At 38.4% G+C, this 22998-nt stretch overlaps 3 protein-coding genes across 3 annotated transcripts in view; all 3 read right to left on the reverse strand.

Moving 5' to 3' along the window:
* Positions 1 to 1239: 1239 nt before the first annotated feature.
* Positions 1240 to 4052, reverse strand: LOC139129248 (cocaine esterase-like). The gene is made up of 4 exons (XM_070694892.1): positions 3735 to 4052; positions 2147 to 2309; positions 1526 to 1603; positions 1240 to 1427 (listed from the first exon to the last, which is right to left on the reverse strand). The coding sequence occupies exons 1-4, from the start codon at positions 4050 to 4052 to the stop codon at positions 1240 to 1242; spliced, it is 747 nt and encodes a 248-aa protein (XP_070550993.1).
* A 2248-nt stretch (positions 4053 to 6300) lies between these two features.
* The window catches only part of LOC139129900 (acetylcholinesterase-like), a 42101-nt gene continuing 25403 nt past the window's right edge, over positions 6301 to 22998 (reverse strand). The window contains exons 7-8 of the mRNA XM_070695592.1: positions 7050 to 7225; positions 6301 to 6497 (exon numbers count right to left, since the gene is read on the reverse strand). Of these exons, the coding sequence (XP_070551693.1) occupies positions 6340 to 6497; positions 7050 to 7225 (334 nt within the window). The 3' untranslated portion in view covers positions 6301 to 6339. The remainder of the gene's footprint in view (positions 6498 to 7049; positions 7226 to 22998) is intronic.
* LOC139130250 (acetylcholinesterase-like) lies at positions 8865 to 18327 on the reverse strand. The gene is made up of 5 exons (XM_070696000.1): positions 18075 to 18327; positions 13644 to 13721; positions 13427 to 13545; positions 10160 to 10327; positions 8865 to 9545 (listed from the first exon to the last, which is right to left on the reverse strand). The coding sequence occupies exons 1-5, from the start codon at positions 18325 to 18327 to the stop codon at positions 8967 to 8969; spliced, it is 1197 nt and encodes a 398-aa protein (XP_070552101.1). The 3' UTR covers positions 8865 to 8966.

Here is a 22998-nt window from a genome sequence, read left to right on the forward strand (position 1 = left end):
ACACTTGGCAGCAATAAATAACTGAGGGCCTAGGTTAGATATGGACTGTTTTCTTTGAAACAAAGAAAGACAACGAGGTAATTGCAATAGGCACACAGTTGAAGCCTGTGTTAGGACAATGTTTAGTACATAATAGTTACTTATCATAATCGTGAAGTCAATGTACCTTCGCTTGCCTCGGTTATAGAAGCTATTAATAGAACAGTTTTTGATCCACAATTTGTAACAAATGTTTCATACTATCGTACATGTACAATTATGGAAAAAAAAATCGACAGTACCACAATTGTTCTAATCGTCATGCTGTCTACTACTTCAGAGATTCAAATTACACACTTGTTATTGGAAGTGTATATCTTGGACAATTGTGGACAATTGTGTAACAGCTTTGTGAATACCAGTGAATTTTGTGACGTCGTCCCCCCTGATAATATCCAATTATCCAGTACTGAGTACTCAATATTTTCTACAACTCCAAAGTCACTATCATTGCCAAAACTGTAAAATAATAGAACGCCCTCCCGACCCATAATGGACTCAAGCAAACATTGATGTACTTGGCTTCACCTCGTACATTATGTCGTGCAAAGTTTCCTTCATCCATTATGGGCCGGGTGTATAGGCCTACGGGTAATTATAGTGCCGGACCCAACAGTAAAATCTAGTCCATTTACCCGGTCCAATTTTTCTCTGAAGTGCTCAGCAGGCACACTACGCAGACACTGAACCAAGTCTTCAGAGTTGTCCTCCTCGCACCCTAGTAGTTGACCGACACCGTGAGCTAACCTGCTCAGCGTCGCTACGTCGTCACGTGGACCACCGCCGATAGACGTTGTTCCACTCTGTATATGACGACGTATCAAAACCAAGTCGTGAGAAAAAGCAAGAATACTCGTTTACCAATATTTTGCCATCTATGGCCATAAGTAAGAATGTCCATATGACTTCAAATGCGTCATTTTATAGAGTAGTATGTTTTTATGTAGTCCTCTCATTGTTAATGCTGTCCTCAGCCCTGATTTTGTATATTTTTTTCTAACTTGAAGCATTCAATAGCAGCTAATATTACTTCGAAAATGTCCATGTGACTAAGCATTAGCGTTCATTATACGTTAGGTATTGTCAGACCTGAATTTAGCCCCTATCTTAATGAACATTTAGCATGGGGACTGCCTTTGAAGTCAGGGACATGTCCGTTACCCAGGCCCCGATGTCAGACTTCTACAGGTCACTGATTTCTCATACAGATGTACTGTGCGAGTCTGCGCTGCTAAGTTTAACAGATTTACGCTGCATGGGCGAGCTTACCTGCAGTATGGCACGGTGGAAGAGCCCGTCAGACATCGGTGACAACAGCAAATAGTCAACGCTTATGGCCCCGGCACTCTCACCAAACACAGTCACTCTATCTGCGTCGCCTCCAAAAGCTGTGCACAAAATTAGACAAAGTGATCAAATGACAATATTTTATTGTCATGAAAAGTTTGAAATAGCAAGGGAAATAGAGAAGGACTGTAACCATTACCTGCAATGTTGCGTTGCACCCACTTCAAGGCGGCCAACTGATCTAGCAACCCATAATTTCCGGGGGCATGCTCATCGCCTGTTGTGACAGAAGCACGTGTAAATACATCAAGTAAGCCAGTCACAAAACAATGATATCAGTGGTATTTGTACCGAAGCATATAAATGCCGTTGGGATACCTCAAGCACGAAAACAAATTTACTACTCAACTATGATGGTTTATTTTATCCGGGGCACCTAGCTAGTGATACGCAATTGAGAGACGCAATCTTTATCGGATGGGAACTACTCATAGTTAGTCACTGTGTCGATAACTCATTACTGTCAAACCAGCATTTAGATTCGGCCTTTGATGTCGATATGACAACAAGGAAAGTTCACCGCTCGAACTTCGCATACGAGATTCGAAAATCACGACCACAGCACTATTGCTTGTCAGACTCTGCTTGAAAAACACCATCGTACAATGGTCCTTGTATTTGAAGAACACATGCAGCTTTCGAATGAAACCTTTAAACCTGTTCACCCCCAATGCTCTGTAAACAGATCTACAATCTCCCTTTACAACAATGGGTCTGGGCCAAGCTACTAGTATGGTGGTGGAAGGGTTAAATGACCCACCTGTGGAGAAGAAGCCGAGCGCAAAGAGTCGATAGTTCAAGGACACAACGATGACATCTCCGATCGCCGCCAAAGCGGTTCCGTCGTACATGCCATCATTTGTAGCAGAACCCCTTGAAAAGCCGCCGCCGTGGATCCACACCATCACTGGAAGATTGGTGGACTGCAACAAGAAACATTGGTAGTTTCTGAATGAATAAACTTTGCGACTGTATCGGCGAATTACGCTTTGGCGAATATGCATTATCCTTGTGCATTACACCGATCAAAATAAGGACTAAAGAAATGTTTCCCCAGGAATGGAAATTCAGCTTTACCAACATTATATAAGCGATCGGGTGCAATCAAGAAATTTAACATGGTGGCAATTAATGATTTCCACGTCGATATACGAGATTTCGAAGTAACTTGGCAGAACTCAGCAACTTTCATCACGTGTTCGATAATGATATCAAATAGTCTGGTGAAGAACAAGCGAGTGTTTAATTTACTCCAAAGCAGCAAAGGGGGTTAGTCTACCAGGAACGTGAACTAAACTTGCTCTTTGTGAGTTCCCAGTCATTATTAATTTACATGGTGCAATGCCAACTGTGATGCTGTTAGGCTATTGCTTGCTTCTAAGCACTTTCAAATTCCAATCAGTGCGAGGCTGTGAACTCAAAGTAAAAAAAGTATCGCATATGTGTGTAGCATTCTTGATGTACGCTTTGATAACAAAAGCTATGTGTAAAGGATTAATTAAATTGAATAGTATATTTAGCTTGATTAGCGGAGACTCAGTGATCATAATACAGCAGCATTTTAAACGAGACCTTCATAACAGGGAAACAACATGATCAAATTATGTGCCAGCTTGTCAATTATTTTGACATGGTTGTCAGTGATGTATACGATGTCACATTATCGTCACGACGCCAGACCCCAAAACTTAAACATCAGCGACAAAATGTTAATATTCTGGGCACAACATTAAATGACGTGCTATTTGCGAAAGGTCAGTGATGAAAGTTTTCAGTTCGTAGTTGATTTTTACGCAAGAGATAGAAAAAAGTCTTTGTCATTGTGACTTACCGTTGAAATCTGTATCTATATGCTTTTAAAATCAATATCACGGGCTTGTATTTGGCTGTTTTAAAAGAATATTTTACACATGCCCTAGTTCCATTCCAGATGCTTTTTGCACACAGTCACTCAATAATGTCCACAACAAATAACTCTGACGTCAGAGGTCAAGAACTAGCGAAATACCTTTGCCATGTCCTGCACAAAGACCTTTCTCTATTACTTCTCACCAGTACTCATTTGACCTATTTAGAGTAGTGTTTACGACCTTTAGCATAACATCTAAAAAGCTATGACTTTGAGGATACTGGTAGTATATATATATATATATTGAAGTTTAATATATATATATATATATATATAATATATATATATATATATACCACTTACACGAACTATACTGAAGTTGAATACTTTGAATACTTGATGAATATTGTAGACGAAAGGTTTTGCTGCTATGGTATGTACACTTCACTAAATTATGTGTTCACTATCTTCACTAAATTCTGCGCAGCATGGGACTTACATTTGTTACTGGCGAATATACATTAAGATAGAGACAATCTTCACTCTGTGCTTCTGGAAACGGGTTAGCAGCTTTTCGCTGGATACACGCGAAACCAACTTCAGTCGCATTGTAAATCCCAAGCCAAGGGGCTTTTGGCTGGGGTGGTCGGAATCTGAGGTCACCAACCGGCGGCTCTGCGTACGGTATCCCCATGAAGACGTGGAGCGTGCGGTTGACATTGGCGTCCCCGTGTGAGAATTCCACAGATTTGCCAACCAGCTTCCCTGTGCTCACTTCTACAATAGGGTCATCAGCGCAAACGTGCCATGCATGCATGACCAACAGAACCGACTATAAGTACGTGTTACGGGGTCAACTCCTCCCACACGATAGCCCTATTGAAGACCAGTGCGGGATATATATGTAAAGGGCCGCCAACTCATCATTGGAAACGTTTAATGGCGCTTAAGAGACAACTAGCAACAGCGAAGGCGACCACTCAATGGATATCAGCCTTATGAACCATTCTACATGCGCATAAACTGTTTCATAAACACCTAGACTGTAGAAAATCAAGAATGGACTGCAGTGAAAGTTTTACTGGGGCTCAAAATATTACAGTGCCTTTCGTTGGTCTGTTTTTGTGTGGACTCTTTTTGAAGTGTGAGGATTATTCAGAGCTTTTATCAGTTTTTACCTCTCTCTCTCTCTCTCTCTCTCTCTCTCTCTCTCTCTCTCTCTCTCTCTCTCTCTCTCTCTCTCTCTCTCTCAACATAACTTACCTCAAGTACAAACTAATAATATCTCTACGTGAAGTAATTTCTGTTATTATTTATAAAGCTCTGCTTTTCGCATCGAGCACGGTAATTTGCCACGGAAATACATATCACTTAGAATTCATTAGAATAACTTATTTGTAGGAATTCAAAATTGTATTTTGACCAAACGGTCCATGAGGATATTAAAACAATTTGTGGATGACATTTCGGACAGAACGTTTTAGTGCCGCGTTGTACGCACGGCACAGGAATCCTTTCTGTTGGGAAAAGTGAAAACTTACCGAAGCAAAGATGAGATAATGTCCTCAGGAATGCGTTAAATAAAATTGAAACATCCAAGAATCAGTAACCTGAAAGCGGTTTTTATAATCGCACAGTTCGCAAATATTAAAACAGATTGCAGAAATTAGATGGAAAATATCCGATATATATTTTATTCCTGTAAAATTGCTCGATTTATACAAATGATCTCCATTTATCACGACCAACTGGAATAGTACATAAATTCATACTTAGATACATAGATACATACATAGATAAGTAGTATATAGACTGTCGGTTCTGGCGCAGTTCACTGCTTGTAAGCTTTAACTTTAAACATTAAGCCCTTCAACACCATTTAGTTGTAATACGCTAATCTTCGGTCACGAAGTTGTAAAGTCCTTTTCAAGAAAATGACAAACTCAGTAAACCTCATGTCACTCCCATTTCCACGTATGCCACAATTATCTTACCCACATACACACAGCTCTTGAAAAGTCGCCTAAAGCCTTGTATCGTTTTCAAATAAATATGTCTTTGTCTTGGTCGTGATGCCAAAATCTCAACACTTTTATACAGATTTTCATTTTCATACTATCATGATATTCATCTACATTTATCAAACAAGGATAGCAGAGAAACCACTGCCCTTCTTAAAGGTATACTGTCACCTGTTCCAATTTTGCCACAGTTACCATGGAAAGAGAAAATCTGACCAATCATAGATTTTAAGTGGGTGGCCGCTTTTTAAAAATAGCGCCCTCACACGGGCATTTTGACCATATATGGGCATATTTAGATTACAGGTGACTGTATACCTTTAAAGGAGTAACAGCTTTATCAGCTTTATCTCTGAACAGATTGACTAAGACTAACTGTGCACAAATTGCAAAGGAGAAGAAAGGACAAAAATCACATAAACAGTCAATGTAAACAACCACTAATACTAGAACCAGGCATTGAGGACTGCCCCTTTAATCATGTCACTGTTCAAATATTCATGTCAGGGGCGCTATCACATCCATTTATTATATTCAACGTTATGCTGTGTGGTTTTTGAAGGGGAAGCGGAATTAATCGATCCTTGTGTTCTTACTTCTTTCACTTTGTGAAATAGAAATTATTCTTTTATCTGAAAACCACAATCATTTCTGTTTTTGTGGTGTGCGAATAATTGTACAATCTGAATAAAATGAAATGCTTGTAGAGAAGAAATAAAAGACTTCAAACTTTACTAAATCCATGACTTTTAATTGAGCCCCGTCAAGCGGTAGATGAGAAAAGAGTTGTAAAAAATTGAGATTCTCAATATCTGTCCTGGAGGTGCATTCTACCTTAAGTTTTCTTTATAAAACTATCTCATATAAATCAAAATTATGTAGACAGTATGAATGTGTAAAAATTGTACAAGCAGGCATGTTACGAAATACATCTGATGAAGTGACAGATGCAATGCTAGTCGATTCATAGACAATGAACAGCACTAGTAAGTTACGTTATTGACAAAATGAGGCCTCTTCCGAAATAATTAATATGATCAGCGTTTTAAACATATTATGTCGTCTATATTGTCACGGCACAAGTTACTCATTACAGGGCGTCACAATGTCGCAGACGAGAAATGTCATCAGTACAGCAACAATAGTGATACGCAGTGATAACCCCATGGCGTCAACAGCACCACTAGAGCAAACTACAGATCTGTCCATGTCTTCTTCGGTGGGCGTGAAATTCTCGTCTTCTATGTGGAAGAAAAGGAAATAAAACGTTAAACAAGAAAAGCAATGACTCATTTTCAGCGGGTCGGACCTGATGATAACGACTTGTCAAAAATTAGTCATATTTTCTTTGACCTTAGGGTGGTTGTGAAATTGAAAGTGACTACCTGTGTGGCAAAGTGTTGAGTTCATGGGGACTGATGATCACGGTCACTCCACTTTTTGGAGTAGCCAATAGCTTCAATACTTCAATCAATACAACCAGACAATGAACCAGAAAAATTCATTAACTTTGTGAGTACAAAATGTTTTATGAACCTCCCGATCGATATAAGTAAACAATTTAATTGCACTATTGCGTACCCAAGCTTTGTCTTTGATAGACATTAAGGTTTGGAACCGGAAGGCATTCTCAAGAGATTATGATACCGAGTAAATAAAACGTGGGATGAGCTTATATTGAATATTTGTATATGATAGTTTAAGTTATGTTCATGCAGAAATGCGTCATACAATAAGATCAGAAATATCCTGAACAGAGAGGTATGCCAGTGATAGCATTCCATGTTACATACCTGTGCGTTTGACAAGTTTTGGAATGAAGTCATTCCAGAGTGCACACTCCCTGGACTTCAGTGCTCGGTTGTTCTTCATTTCCAGGGAAAGTTCTTTATAGGCTAATCCGGGTACTGCAAACTTTGGCCAATCATCCTCCGACATTTCCGCCTCGTCGCCAGACAGGTTGGGATTGCTATAGGAGTCATTCACAGATACGTTCACATGCATCAGTTGTTTGACCTAAAACATTTGGGTTGGTTTCAACAGAAACAAAGTTTTATATATATAATGAAGAAAGTTTGTTTTCAAGAAACGTTGACACATTTAGCCAAACAAACCTTCATCATCATTATATCGGCAATCTTTCGTTGATATTCAGCTGGCAAAACATTAATACTATATAAACCAGCCATATTAGTGGCCCTTGTGGTAGAACGCGCCTCGGGGTCAGATACTTTGACTCTCAAAATCCAACAATTCTTTTCTTATCAACCTCTTGTTGGGGGCGTCATTTTAAAGCTCTCGTAAAATGTTTGGCAATTTGTTCCGCCGGTTCCAAACTTTGCACGGTGACCCCTGATTTTTATCGTTGATTTGGTAAGAGAATTATTGAAAGATTCCTTGAGGAAAGTTGGAGCAAAAGTTTAAGTCTTCTTTTTAGAGGCGCAAACTACCTTAAGGAATAATACTGTAACTTTTAATGACATTGTCGATTGTGCCCATTTAATAAATTTTCTCGACATTTAACACTTGCGTTTTGTCGAAATATGCCTACCAATATATTGCATCGTGTACGATATAATTCAACTAAAAGCAGTCTGGACTATGATGAAATTGACAACATATTTTCATATCACCCGATTGTTCTGTATGAATTTAGCCAGTAAAGACTGACAACGACTTTGGGCTACAGTAACAAAACGTTCTCTGAACTATGATCAATCAATGTGTGATACGATGATACTCGATATCGTGTGATTGCATAAGTCATAGCGCCCTCAGGTGGCCAAGGAGACAACACAACACCTTCGCTTAATTAATGGTAAAACAAACGTACAGGAGAATAATCGAGAACGCTATGGTGTGCAGTGAAATCACCATGGGGAGCCTAAAAGCTTCCGTTTTATAATTACGATACAAACATGTTCTAACTTTCATCAATCGTCAACGTACCCTAGATACAGTCTTTGCATCGGTTGTAGATCACTGGCAACCCTTAAGCAGAGTTCCGAGGACCCCCTCCCTTTAAAGATCCATTAGCTGTAACTGTGGTCATTTTTTATTTTGTTTGTTTCTGTGTATCATCTGCAGTTTCTGGTGTGAATCCCTGAACCGTGGAGAAATTCCTAATAATTAGCTCATAAATATACCCTATATGAGTATAAGCTGCATTGTTATTGTTTAAATTTTGTATTCAGGTCAGGACTAGAATACACTTATCAGTAACAATGGTCATTTCACATATATAAGCGGCAAACAAGACACCGGGCATTAGTCATGATGATCGGATTATAGTAAATTCTGTAGTTGATACATTGAAATAAAGTAGTGAAAAATTAGTCAACAGTTACAGCTAATGTCCCTTTAATAAACAGTAGATTTCCGCGGTTACACCACGCTGTCACAACTTGCTCTTATGTTGGTAATGTAAGATTTGTGTATGTTTTTAATATGTTGTGATCATTCTCAAGTGCTTGTTATTGTTTAGGTATAGTTTTCTTGTTCTATGATTTAGTTGGTGTGTCTTAATCTTGATCATTAAACAGAATAGTTAAACATTTCTATCGGGACAGTAGGAGCAAGGGTCAAATGTCCTTTTTTGATGCGCTTAATACCTGAAAAAGGTAAATCCTATTTAAACTGTCTTACCCTGTTTTGGTCATGTTTGTCCAATATGTTATAATACTAAGAGACATGTTGACCTCCTCTGGGGCCTATCGCCAATTTGAAAGTGCATTGAAATGCGTTCCAAATACAAAAGGAAGTTCTTCGCCGTGTCCAGCCTTCGCCCACCGGATCCCAAACAGCTTATTGGCCGGCGCATGGGTCATGTGATACATGTAAACGTTGGCGCCAGAGTTTGAATACGCACGGGCAGATTTGTCGGCAGGGCACACGAACATGTTGTCGCCTTGCATTTCGATGTACGCGTCTGCATAATTTGTGTCGTTGGCGGCGACATCGGCCCAGGGGATGTACATGAGCTGGATAGCGTCTTGAGCTGTAGGGTTGTGCTTGAATGAGCCATAAAGCAGGAGCAGGTACATCTGTTTGTACTCGGCTTTGCTCACCGTGGGCTCGGAAGCAACTGCAAGACTAGGTAACAACGTGGCTAGGGACATTGTGCCTTCGTTAGCGTTGGTCCCGATCAAAATGTCCACATTCGTTTTGTTGAACCCTCCCTGGCTGAGCAGATCGTCGGGTTTGGCGGTGATGAACTGACCATCTACAGTTGGTGCGAAGGGTAAGGCGAGAATGTCCGGCTCTATATCAGGAATTGTTGCCAGCTGACGCTATTAAAGGGACAGATTCAATGAGGATAGGATGTTACACACTGTTCATAATTGGAGATACAATCACGGGGCGAGCATGCTGATAAACATGTATTAGGCATATTTATTAAAGATATTTTGCAATAGGAGTTTGAACTTCGTGAGTGTGTGTGCCTATTGCTACCTTCCACTATCTTTGTAAAGTATTGCACATAAATTGGCAACATTTCGAACAAGTAAATGAATGAGGGCAGTTAACCGAATGGGCTGTTTTCTTTAAATAAGATGCAAAGATAATGAGGGGATAGCCATGAACGCTCACTGACACAATTTAAGCTTGTTGAATATATAACAGCTATTTATCATAATCGTTCAATAAATGTAATCCTCGCTAGCCCCTGTTATATGAGCTATCAATATTTCAAACAAATGTTTCATACTACATTTATGATGATAATATTTGACAGTATCGTTATCCATCACGTTGTTTTAAAAAGTGCGCGCTGTAATCATCGTGTTGATTTTATTTCAGAGATAATGTAGATCAAATTATACAGTACTAATTGAAAGTGTAAATCGTTGGCAATCATGGACAATTGTATACAAAGCCCGAATATGAAATATAACACATTTACCTGGTCTAATTTTTCTTTGAAGTGCTCCAAAGGCACACTACGCAGACACTGAACCAAGTCTTGAGAGTTCTTCTCATTGCATCCTAGTAGTTGACCGACACCGTGGGCTAACCTGCTCAGCGTCTCTCCGTCGTCACGTGGGCCGCCAGCGATTGATGTTGTTCCACTCTGTTTGTGATGAAGTATCAAAACCAAGTCGTTGGAGAAAGCCAGAATCATCGTTAACCAAAATTTGCCATCTATGGCCATTAGTGCACACGACCAAATATATGTGAAAGCCTTCATGAAAATCATTTCTTTGCTCACGTCTGAACATGTCCAGTGCACCCCATTTGCCGCTCGTCAATCAGAGATATTACGACCATGGATGTCAACTGAAAATGCTTCCGTGGTTTCAGTACATGTTCGACTTGTCAGAAAATCGACACTTTTCTCTGACATTGTTTCCACAAGTTCGCAATTTTCTTTAAATTTGCAATTGGCTAGCTGACATGATTGTGCAAAATGTCTTTCTATATTTTAGACACCGCTGGAAACTTTGTGTAGCACATACTGGGCAAAAGCGTGATATACGACAATATGCATTGATATAAAACTGATTCTCTACAAATCTCAAATACATTAAGTATACATTAAGTATACAAATAAAATGCACAAGTACAGTATACACTTGTTCTGCAAAGATCTGCGTTACGAATACTCTCAAGTGTTCTCATAGATATACGTTACGTATATCAAGGCATTGATATTTTCCTGTACAATGACATAATATACATAAATGTTATTTACTATGTACATCCACATACGTAGAGATACGTACATATATTAAACGTAAAATGGCATTATCTCTAAAAGTGTCACAAGAGAAAAAGAAAATTTCTCATGACATTTTAGAGATAATGCAATTTTTATGATATGTAGTGAAAAATCGCCGATGACATGAAATTATAGTAGGAATGTCTTTCAGCTCATCCATATGGTGTTGGTTTGATTTACGATCCGTACCTGTACAGTTTCGTCATATTCGATGTCATCGTCTTTGACGCATAGCGTCTATAAATATAATACAATATGCAAATTTGCAGTCAGCTGAAAAGAAAACCGCTAAATTCCCTTCACTGCCACCATATCTTTCTATCATCACATCATATACCAACATATATTGTATTTTTTCCAGTCTTATTTCCCTAAATGCAATTATTAATTTAAGGTTCCAAGACAAGAAATTGACCATTTTAAACTAAAATTCTCTAGTGTTTAATAAGCTCAGAACCCCCGTAAATTGTATATTTTCGGAAAGCCTAGATATAGGGGAACATTTTGGTTACCATAGTGTCACCATTGTTTACATAACTATCACGTGACAGGTAATTTGCATAACCTTTCAAAAATCGGTTTTCCCTATGTTTTGTTTCAATGCTTTGAGATATGTGGCTGAAATTCATGTGAGTGCAAGCTATCCTACAGATCTTCAAAAGCGTGTCTCAGAATTTTTTAAACCTTCTTAAACAGTTTTTATGCCAGAAAAACTTCCAGAGCAGTGAATTTTACCATAGTTGATTTCTTTAAAATTGTGCTGCAAAAAAACTAAGCAAGATATAAAAAATCTGAGACACACTTTGAAAGAGCATTGTGACAGCTTGCAGTCCAGCAAGTTTGAGTCAGATATTTTGAAGTATTGTGACAAAACATAGGGAAAACCGACTTTTGAAAGGTTATGCAAATTATCTTGTCACGTGATAGTTATGTAAACAATGGTGACACTGTGGTTACCAAAATGTTCCCATATATGTAGGCTTTTAGAAAATGTATACTTTACGGGGGTTCTGAGTTTATTAACCGATAGAGAATTGTTAGATTAAAAAGGTCACATTTCTTGTCTTGGAACCTTTATGCGAGTTAGCAATTAACTAACGTGAAGCAGAAAATGCTAAATCCTTTTTACTGTTGTTTGGTATTATTGATAGACTTAGTAAAATTTCCTCGACCTTGGTCATGACCTTCAAGTTTCATATCCCTGATTAAGAAACTTGTTTTAAATATGCAAATTACTAATGCAAATTACTAACTAACTTATAAGACAACGCTAGATAACTTCCCATCTGATATACCATCGTATCGTCAGTTTACATAGCAAGGTGCATCAACTACGGTCAAGGTTTACTTTTTTACACCCCTGATCACTTAATTAACGATCAAATAGTGTATGGTGAAGATATTGCATTCTGACAACAAATATAAATGACCTACGAAAATTTCTGGCCATCATGTACGATTTCAGTAGCCTCGGAACTTTTTTCTTTACTCCTGTCATGAAAATACTAAATTAGTTCCTATGATGTAGTGTCATCGTGCCTTCAATTTACTCAACTCATCAACTTTGGTCAGCTAGGTCGAGAGAATCATAGCTGTATTCGTGTCAGTTCATTCATTCATTATGAAAATGAGTAATGTCATTATCAAGGAACGGCTGAATGACCTGAATGTTGCTTCGAACAACATCTATAACAGTACTAGATTCATAGGATCTGATGCTGTTATTCTGAGAATTTCGTATTTCTGGATACATTTATTAATAGTTTCATGGTGATGATGGCTTCCTCATTGACTTCCATGATGGCAAAATGTTCTGTTATCATTGTCAGATACTTACTATCGCCGTGCAAGGTACACACATTAACTTGCCGGTTCCAAATTGCAGCCTTGTAGCACATTTAAGGGCAAATCTATCGGCCATTTTTGAGATATCAGCGACACAGACAGACAGATAGATCGGAAAGACCGACACACGGACAGACATCGCTGTGACATAGGCTCATGTCAACACTTGAGCTTAAATGTAGCGTGTTCTAACAACAGCATGTTCTTATTCCCTTTACCACAATTTGTACAGCGCGTTTATTTTCTGTAATTCTGATTTTGCCTCCGACTGGAAACTCCAATAAAAAGCAAATTTGAGAAAGGTAGTTTCCTATTTTTTCATAAAACCATGGTTATTTTTCCTTTTAAACGACATCATGACAACAAGTTTTTGACGTGGTTCAGATGTTCATTTGTGCTGGACATAGATTATCCAGTAGGGAACGTCCGGCAACTGTACAATATTAAAATTCCGTTCAATTGATGCTGACACTGAGGGAGTCGAAGTCTACCGTCAAACGATGACGTCCGTTTCCCAAACCTTCATGTCATGATTTCTCATACAGATGTACTGTGCGAGTCTGCGCTGCTAAGTTTAACAGATTTACGCTGCATGGGCGAGCTTACCTGCAGTATGGCACGGTGGAAGAGACCGTCAGACATCGGTGACAACAGCAAATAGTCAACGCTTATGGCCCCGGCACTCTCACCAAACACAGTCACTCTATCTGCGTCGCCTCCAAAAGCTGTGCACAAAATTAGACAAAGTGATCAAATGACAATATTTTATTGTCATGAAAAGTTTGAAATAGCAAGGGAAATAGAGAAGGACTGTAACCATTACCTGCAATGTTGCGTTGCACCCACTTCAAAGCGGCCAACTGATCTAGCAACCCATAATTTCCGGGGGCATTCTCATCGCCTGTTGTGACAGAACAAGTAAATACATCAAGTTGGTCAGTCACAAAAATGTCAGTAGAACTTGTACAGAAGCGTATAAGTAGGTTTAGGATATCTCACGTAAAAAAAACTACTCAACATATCTTGGTTGATTTTATCAAGAGCACCTTGCTATATAGTGATGCGTAATTTAGAGATGCAATCTTTATCTGACGGGAACTACTCATAGTGTGGAAAAACTTAAAAGTGTTAAATAAGCGTTTACATTCGGTCTTTGTTATCGATATGAGAACAGGGAAATTGACCTATCGTGCGTCGCACAAATATTGTTAAAATAGTAGGAAACAACAAAATATGTACGCACATGGAAAACTTGAAAGCAGTCAATAAATGATACATTACGTGTCATTGCTGGGCTGTGAAATGTCGCGTGTATTTTTTTGGACTTTACCACAGTTAGTCGTTCACAGACGTTGTAATGTACAAAGCAATAGCAATAACCTACGCTACCGAATTACTTGACGAGGCTGAAAACCAATAATACTCGGCACTAGGAAATATCAACCCCAGAAGAAGTCAGATTTCGCTTGAACAACTGTCTTGCACACATACAAGTCATACAAGTTACAACAATACCAAACAACGCCAGCGTTTCACTGAAATCCTTTAAGGCAGAATGCGCCTCAAAAGTAAAAGACTTTCAATTCCAAATGAAAATCAGTGGTCACGTGCAAAATGTGGACCAGAGAGACAAATTACGTGAGGTATCCTAATATTTGAATTTCAAAATGGCCGTCATCCCTGTGTTAACTTTATTAGGAAAATGCAATTTTCGATTTAAAAAAAAAACTAAGACGATGAAAAGTTTCTTACACAACGATCTTTAGAAGTAACCCCACAAGTAGTAGATACTAAAAGAATTAGAAATGTTTGAGGGTCTGAATGTCTGTCCCCGAGGTGCACTCTACGAATGACCCACCTGTGGAGAAGAAGCCGAGCGCAAAGAGTCGATAGTTAAGGACACAACGATGACATCTCGATCGCCGCCAAAGCGGTTCCGTCATACAGTCCATCATTTGTCGCTGAACCAAATGAGAAGCCGCCGCCGTGGATCCATACCATCACTGGAAGATTGGTTGACTGTAACAAGAAATATTGTTTTTATCAGTAGACTTTTTTATCGACTGCATTGGCAAATGACGCTACGTCATATGGTGCCAAAAAGGAAAATCATTTTAGCATCGGGTACGATAAAAAAAGTTCATAAGGGACTGGACATAAATTACAGGGGGGTGTGGGGGGTGGGCGGTGTTGTTCGAAACACCGCTGCGTCAAACACTGCATAAGAACCCTATAATACTTACTGTATTAACATGGATTATTGCCTGTATTTTAGCTGAAGAGTGCATATACAGATGAATACAGTCAAGAATTCATTTTTTTGTATTCAGCAAGCCTGTATTCATGTGCATTCATGTGAATTGACGTGTATTATACTATAATACAGGAAACTCATTCATGTGAATTTATCTGAATTATTGGGTTTCATGCAGTGAAAAATAATGACCCTTCAAATGTTCATGCACAAAAATTAGTGACCCTCCCCCTTATCCGTGCATGAAAATAAGTGACCCTCCCCTGTTACTCAATACCCCCCCAAACAAACCCGCAATGCGTTCAAGACCTCCTTCTGACTTGCTATACTTTTGAAGTCCCCTCCCAAAAGGAAGGCAAAATGCGGCCGGTACGCTTTGTCCAAAAAATATCAAATCATATGTTTGTGATAATTCATGTAAGTGTACATTGCTTGAAGTGGCAGATAAAAAGTGCATGCATTTACAAAAAAATTAATTTTTAGATTTCATCGATAATGTTGATTCACTATGCATGGCAGCCTATGATGAAACTATGAATATTTTTTTCCTAATATAAAACTAGGTAAATCTATGCATTTATGTACACCTAATTATAAGTATTAATGTTCATGACTAGACTACAGTGGTTTCAAGTCAATGGTTGTGCAAGAATTTGTTTTTGGAATTTCACTGAAATGTCCATTTGCTATGCATGGCAGGCCTATGATGAAACTATGAATATTTTTTTCCCAATACAAAACTAAGTAAATCTGTGCATTTATGTACACCTAATTATAAGTATTAATGTTCATGATTAGACTACAGTTGTTTCAAGTCAATGGTTGTGCAAGAAATTTGATTTTGGAATTTCACTGAAATGTCCATTCACTGTGCATGGCAGCCTATGATGAAACTATGAATATTATTTTTCCAATACAAACTAGATAAATCTGTGCATTTATGTACATCTAATTATTAGTATTAATGTTCATGACTAGACTACAGTGGTTTCAAGTCTACGGTTGTGCAGGAAATTTGTTTTTGGAATTTCAGTGAAATGTTCATTCACTATGCATTGCAGCCTATGATGAAACTATGAATATTTTTTTAAATAGAAAACTAAGTAAATCTGTGCATTTATGTACACCCAATTATTAGTATTAATGTTCATGACTAGACAACAGTGGTTTCAAGTCAATGATTGTGCGAGAAATTTGATTTTGGAATTTCACCAACATGTCCATTCATTACGCATGGCAACCTATAATGAAACTATGAATATTTTTTTTACCAATACAAAACTAGGTAAATCTATGCATTTATGTACACCTAATTATTAGTATTAATGTTCATGACTAGACTACAGTGGTTTCAAGTCTATGGTTGTGCAAGAAATTTGTTTTTGGAATTTCACTGAAATGTCCATTCACTATGCATGGCAGCCTATGATGAAACTATTAACATTTTTTTCCAATACAAAACTAGGTAAATCTGTGCATTTATGTACATCTAATTATTAGTATTAATGTTCATGACTAGACTACTCAAGTCTGTGGTTGTGCAAGAAATTTGATTTTGGAATTTCACCGAAATGTTGATTCACTATACTTTGTAGGCTATGAGGAAACTACAAATAACTCTTAGGTTATCTGATCCTAAATTGTTATTCAAAAGTTGTTCGACCTGAAGCTTCCATTTTTATTGATGACATTTTGTACTATTCTGAATAGTTTATATTCTGTCAATGTCCTCAAAAATGAAAAATGTACATACAGCTTCATGAACATTTGACACCGACCTATACCTAATGTATTGCCAATGGAAGAATGATATCAAATAAGTGATCTCCCAAATTGTTATTTAAAGCGTCATTATAGGGGACAGGTTATATGTACAATAGAGGAGTTGGATAAGTAGAAATCATAACAACTTAAATCAATGTGGCTGCTTGGATCATCAATACATTATACCCTTAAACTTGCGCCCGAAGGGTGCGCCGAAAATGGAAATGACAGAAAATGAAAGTGCCAGGAGGTATTTTTTCTTTTTTCAGTATTCCATATTCTTTAATACGTGCACATGCAATTTCAGCTTTGATGCATAAAAAAGGTGACCTTCCCCCATAGGCTTGCACAAAATTTTATGACCCTTCAAAAATGCTTGCGCGAAAAATGGCGACCCACCCCCAAAAAACACCGGCCCACCCCACCCCCCTGTAATTTGTGTCCAGTCCCTAATATATTCCAAGTCGCTGTGCAAGATTTAGGGGTGACTTTGCAGAACCCAGTAACTTTCATGGTCATTGGTATTAAATAGTCCGATGAAGAACAGGCGATGACACAGACTAGTCTAACAGGACTGCTGTAGTGCCAACTAGGAATTAGCTTGCTCTTATGCAGTTTTTAATTTCCAATCAGTGCAAGGCTACTCAGTCACTATGACTTACCGATTCAATCTGTATAATATGCGTTTAAAATCAGAGTCACAGGCTCAGATCTCCGCGGTTTTAAAACCTTGCATCGAATTCAGTCTCTAAAAAAGTCTGTTACGCCCTCTATTTCCATTCCAGATACCTTTTGCATGCAGTCATCACTCAATAATGGCCACAACAAAGGACTCTGACGTCAGAGGTCATGAGCTATCGAACTTCAGTTACCGTGTCCTGCACAAAGACCCTGATGTTTTTCTTTTCAGGCGCGTGTACTCCGATTTGACCTATCTGGAGTTGTGTTTACGGCCAGAAACATAACGCCCGAAAAGCACTGACTTTGTGCATACAGGTAGTAGAGGAATTTAAACCAATTACTCGCACTGAATTAAACTTAAAAGGGTTAGCAAATGAATATTTGATGAAGAACATTCTTTGAAAGGCTTCACAGCTATGTACATGCGTATCTTCACAAAGTTCTGTGCAGCGTGGGACTTACGTTGTCAATGGCGAATACACATTCAGATAGAGACAATCTTCGCTCTGTGGTTCTTGAAACGGGTAAGATGTGTTTTGCTGGATACACGCAAACCCAATGTCAGTCGCATTGTAAATCCCCGGCCAAGGGGCTTTGGCTGGGGTGGTCGGAATCTGAGGTCACCAACCGGTGGCTCTGCGTACGGTATCCCCATGAAGACGTGAAGCGTGCGGTTAACATTGGCGTCCCCGTGTGAGAATTCCATAGATTTGCCAACCAGCATTCCTGTGCTCACTTCTACAAGAGGGTCATCAGAGCAAACGTAGCTCAAAATGACCATTAGCAAACCGAATTGCAAGAGCACCATGGCTGAACGTTAAGTTAAGTTTTCAGACTGATGCTGTTCTATACCTTGTTATTTCGAACGTGCATACATGGCCAACATCCAGGATAATAAGTACAAGTTACAGGGTCAACCACTCCCTCACGACAGCCCCAATAAAGCTCGTTGTGCCACAGACAAATAGAATGACAGACTAGCAACGCTGCACGTCGTTTGTTATATGGTCATCTCGATAAACTACGGTCTATTCATATTTAAATGAGCTTCACTGGTGTTAGCCTTTTTGGAGAATTCGTTTGTGATTATGCGAAAAATACGACGAGATGGCATCGTGCTGCCTGTCGCGTAGCAACCATACTTACTTTGTGAGCTCTCAGGGCAGAAAAACTGCTTCACGCCAATCCAAATATAACACGCCAGTAGTTCCATAAACATGTCCTTCCTTGACGAACGTGTAAAAGACGGTATGACTAACCGTAAACCATTGAGTAAACCCAGCCAGTATCGATAAAGGCTTTCAAATTTGGTTCAAACACACTCATATATATTCATAAAAATATGAGAGGAATTTTTAAAATGGTTAAACTCACTTTCCTGAAGCTCAAAACACTCCCGTTTTCGCCAGCACGCCAATTGCGCTCAGCACCACTCGACAACCTCAACACAAACTTTGCCGAACATACTTTTGCTTAACAAAGTTATATATATATATATATATATATATATATATATATATATATATATATATATATATATATATATATAATATATATATATATCATCTTTTGTGGACAGACAGCCAGACAGACAGACAGACAGACGAGCGGACGGACGGACGGACGGACGGACGGACGGACGGACGGACGGATAGATAGATAGATAGATAGATAGATAGATAGATAGATAGTTAGATAGATAGATAGATAGATAGATAGATAGATAGATAGATCTTTCAGTGTACTCGCACTGTCTTGGCAAAGTTCGTCGAATATTTCATAATTTTGAAAACTCTCTTAAAAACGCCCAAACCATGTATCGTTTTCGAGTAAATGTTTAATTGTCTTGGTCGTGATGCAATAAACGCAACATTTTTACACCGATTTTCACTTTCAATGGTGTTAATAACTACCACGATATTTATTTACATTTATCAAATTAGGATAGCATAGAAACCACTGTTCTTCTTAAAGGGGTAGGTTCTTCATCAGCTTTATCTCTGAGCAGATTAACTGTGCACGAATTTCAAGGAGAACACAGGACTAGAATCACATAAACTCGCAGTGTAAACGGCCACTAATGCTCGAACCAGGGATTTAGGACTGCCCCTTTAATCATGTCACTGTTAAACCATAAATGCCATTGGCGTCATCATATACATTTACCACATTTAAGGTTGAAAGTGCTGTGTTGTGTTTTGAAATCAGAATTCGTCGAACCCTGTGTGTTTACTTCTTCATTTTCTGAAATAACATAACTCTTTTATCAAAAAACAACAATAATTTGTGTTGTTGTGTTGTGCGAATAATTGTGAAATCTGAATAAATAGGAGGGACTTGGTTTTAGGAAACAGTGACTAGTCTGCTATCCTTTATGAAGAGAAGTTGCAATACATCACAGAGATGAAATAAAAGTCTTGAAACTTTGCTAACTCCACGAGTTCAAAAATGAACCCCTACAGAAGGTAGATCAGAAAAGATTTGTAAAAAAATTGAGTCCGAATATCTGTCCCAGAGGCGCATTTTCATACATTTTTATGAAATTATTCATATACATCAAAATTGTATATACATTATGAACGTGTAAAATTGTGCAAGCTGGCATGTTACGAAAATATCTGATGAAGTGACAGAGCTAGTAATGCTAGTCAATTCATGGATGATGAACAGCACTAGTAAGTTACGTTATTGACAAAATGAGGCCTCTCCGAAAATAATTAATATGATTAGCATTTTAAACATATTTTGTCGTATATCTAGTCACGGCACAAGTTACTCATTACAGGGCACCACAATGTTGCAGACAAGAAATGTCATCAGTACCGCAACAAAATTGATTCGAAGTGAAAACCCGATGGCGTCAACAGCACCAGCAGTACAAACTACAGATCTGTCCATGTCTTCTTCGGTTGGCGTGGAACTCTCGTCTTCTATGCAAAATAAAATGAAATAAAACGTTAGACAAAAAAGCAATGACTCATTTTCAGCTAGTCGGACCTAATGAATACGACTCATCAAATGTTAGTCATATTTTATTTGACCTTAGGGTGGTTGCGAAATTGAAAGTGACTACCTGTGTGGCAAAGTGTTGAGTTCATGAGGAATGATCACGGTCACTCCACTTTGTGGAGTGGCCGTGGACTGATAAAGAAAACGGCAGTAGCTCCAGTACTTCAATCAATACAACTCAGACAATGAACCAGAAAAATTCATTAACTTTGTGAGTACAAAATGTTTTATGAACCTCCCGATCGATATAAGTAAACAATTTAATTGCACTATTGCGTACCCAAGCTTTATCTTTCATAAACATGTTAATGTTTGTAACTGGAAGGCCTTCTCAAGAGATTATGATACAGAGTAAACAAAAGTTGGGATGAGCTTATATGAATATTAGTATATGATTAGTTTAAGTTATGTTCATGGAGAAACGCGTCATACAATAAGATCAGGAATATCCCGACTAGAGAGGTATGCCAGTGATAGCATTCCATGTTACATACCTGTGCGTTTGACAACTTTTGGAATGAAGTCATTCCAGAGTGCACACTCCCTGGACTTCAGCGCTCGGTTGTTCTTCATTTCCAGGGAAAGTTCTTTATAGGCCAAGCCGGTTACATTAAACTTTGGCCAATCATCCTCCGACATTTCCGCCTCATCGCCGCATAGGTTGGGATTGCTGTAGGTTGTTGGAATATCAAAAGAGTCATTCACAGATACGTTCACATGCATCAGTTGTTGGACCTAAAACGATTGGGTTGGTTTCAACAGAACAAAAGTTATAATGAAGAAAGTTTGTTTTCAGGAAACGTTGACACATTTAGCCAAACAAGCCTTCACCTTTATTATATCGGCAATCTTTCGTTGATTGATATTCAGCAGGAAAACATTAATATTATATAAACCAGCCATATTAAAGGCCCTTGTGGTAGAACGCGGCTTGGGGACAGATATTTTGACTCTCAAATTTCAACAATTCTTTTCTGATCTACCTCTGGTTGGGGGGAGGGGCGTCATTTTAAAACTCTCGCAAAATGATGGGCCATTTGTTCCGCCGGTTCCAAACTTTGCATGGTGACCCCTGATTTTTATCGTTGATTTGGTAAGATAAATGTTGAAAGATTCCTTGAGGAAAAAGTTATTTGAGCAAAAGTTTAAGTCTTCATTTTAGAGGCGAAACTACCTTATGGGATAATACTGTAGCTTATAATGATATTATTGATTGTGCCCATTGAATAAATTTCTCGACACTTTACCCTTGCGTTTGTCGAAATATGCCTATCAATATATTGCATCGTGCACGATATAATTTTAACTAAAAGCAGTCTGGACTATGATGAAATTGTCAACATATTTTCATATCGCCTTATTGTTCTGTATGAATTTTGCCAGTAAAGACTGACAACGACTTGGGATACAGTAACGAAATGTTCTCTGAACTATCATCAATCAGCATGTGATACGATGATACTTAATGTCTTGTGGCTGCATGTGTCAAGCTCCCTAAGGTGGCCAAGTAGACAACACAACACCTTCACTTAATTATTGGTACTTAGAAACAAACGTAAACGAGAATAATGGAGAACGCTATAGTGTACAGTGAAATCCCCATTGGGTGAGCAAATAAAAGCTTCCGTTTTACGATACGATACGATACAAACATGTTTAACTCTCATCAATCATACCCTAGATACAGTGTTTGCATCGGTCTTAGGAGCCACTGGCAACCTTTGAGCAGAGTTTCGACAACTAACTCCAACAGTGTATAGGAATTCCTATGGGCACTAACTGTGCTCCTTTGCTTGAAGACTTATTTCTGTTCTCATTCGAGGTAGAATTTATCCAGAACCTAATCAAACAGAAAAAGGTCTCTGTAGCTCGAACTTTCAATCGAACATATAGATACATACTAGATGATGTTATTTCAATGAACAGTAAATATCTTGCTATGATTTATCCTCCAGAATTGGAGATTAAAGAAACTACAGAAACGGCCTTTTTTGCTTCATATCTGGACATTTTACTTGAATTTGACTCTAATGGTCACCTTCCTACTAGGCTATATTACAAGAGAGATGATTTCAACTTTAGTATAATCAATTTTCCACACCTCATAAGTAATATTCCACTCTCACCAGCTTATGGGGTATACATTTCCCAGCTTATTCGATATGCTAGAGCATGCAGTTCATATGGTGATTTTGTAGAGAGACATGGCCATCTGTCTTACAAACTGTTAAATCAAGGTTACACCAGAGCAAGACTTGTCTCTACATTCAAACGCTTTTTTGGCAGGTATCGCAAGCTGGTAGATAAATACAATATCTCTCTTCGACAAATGATCACTGATGGCATCGGTGACATTGGGCCTTAGTTAGTGACCACTACCTATCTGACTTATAGATTGATATATGGCGGTTGCCACATGTGGGGCAGGATGCGCTTACTATTTTCGAAACACCTGACATCACTTCTTGGT

The sequence above is a fragment of the Ptychodera flava genome, chromosome 3, assembly GCF_041260155.1.
Source record: "Ptychodera flava strain L36383 chromosome 3, AS_Pfla_20210202, whole genome shotgun sequence".
In the NCBI taxonomy this organism is placed as follows: Eukaryota; Metazoa; Hemichordata; class Enteropneusta; family Ptychoderidae; genus Ptychodera; species Ptychodera flava.

Bases quoted from the DNA above. Each gene is read 5' to 3' on its own strand.
- LOC139129248 (XM_070694892.1), bottom strand. From the start codon at position 4,052: ATGCATGCATGGCACGTTTGCGCTGATGACCCTATTGTAGAAGTGAGC. The intron at 2,310-3,734 runs GTAAGTCCCATG...TTCTTGTTGCAG, and splicing joins TATATTCGCCAGTAACAAAT to TCCACCAATCTTCCAGTGAT. The intron at 1,428-1,525 runs GTAATGGTTACA...TTTTGTGCACAG, and splicing joins GGTGCAACGCAACATTGCAG to CTTTTGGAGGCGACGCAGAT.
- LOC139130250 (XM_070696000.1), bottom strand. From the start codon at position 18,327: ATGGTGCTCTTGCAATTCGGTTTGCTAATGGTCATTTTGAGCTACGTT. The intron at 13,722-18,074 runs GTTTGCGTGTAT...CTGTCACAACAG, and splicing joins TACAATGCGACTGACATTGG to GCGATGAGAATGCCCCCGGA. The intron at 10,328-13,426 runs GTAAGCTCGCCC...CATCACAAACAG, and splicing joins TCCACCGTGCCATACTGCAG to AGTGGAACAACATCAATCGC.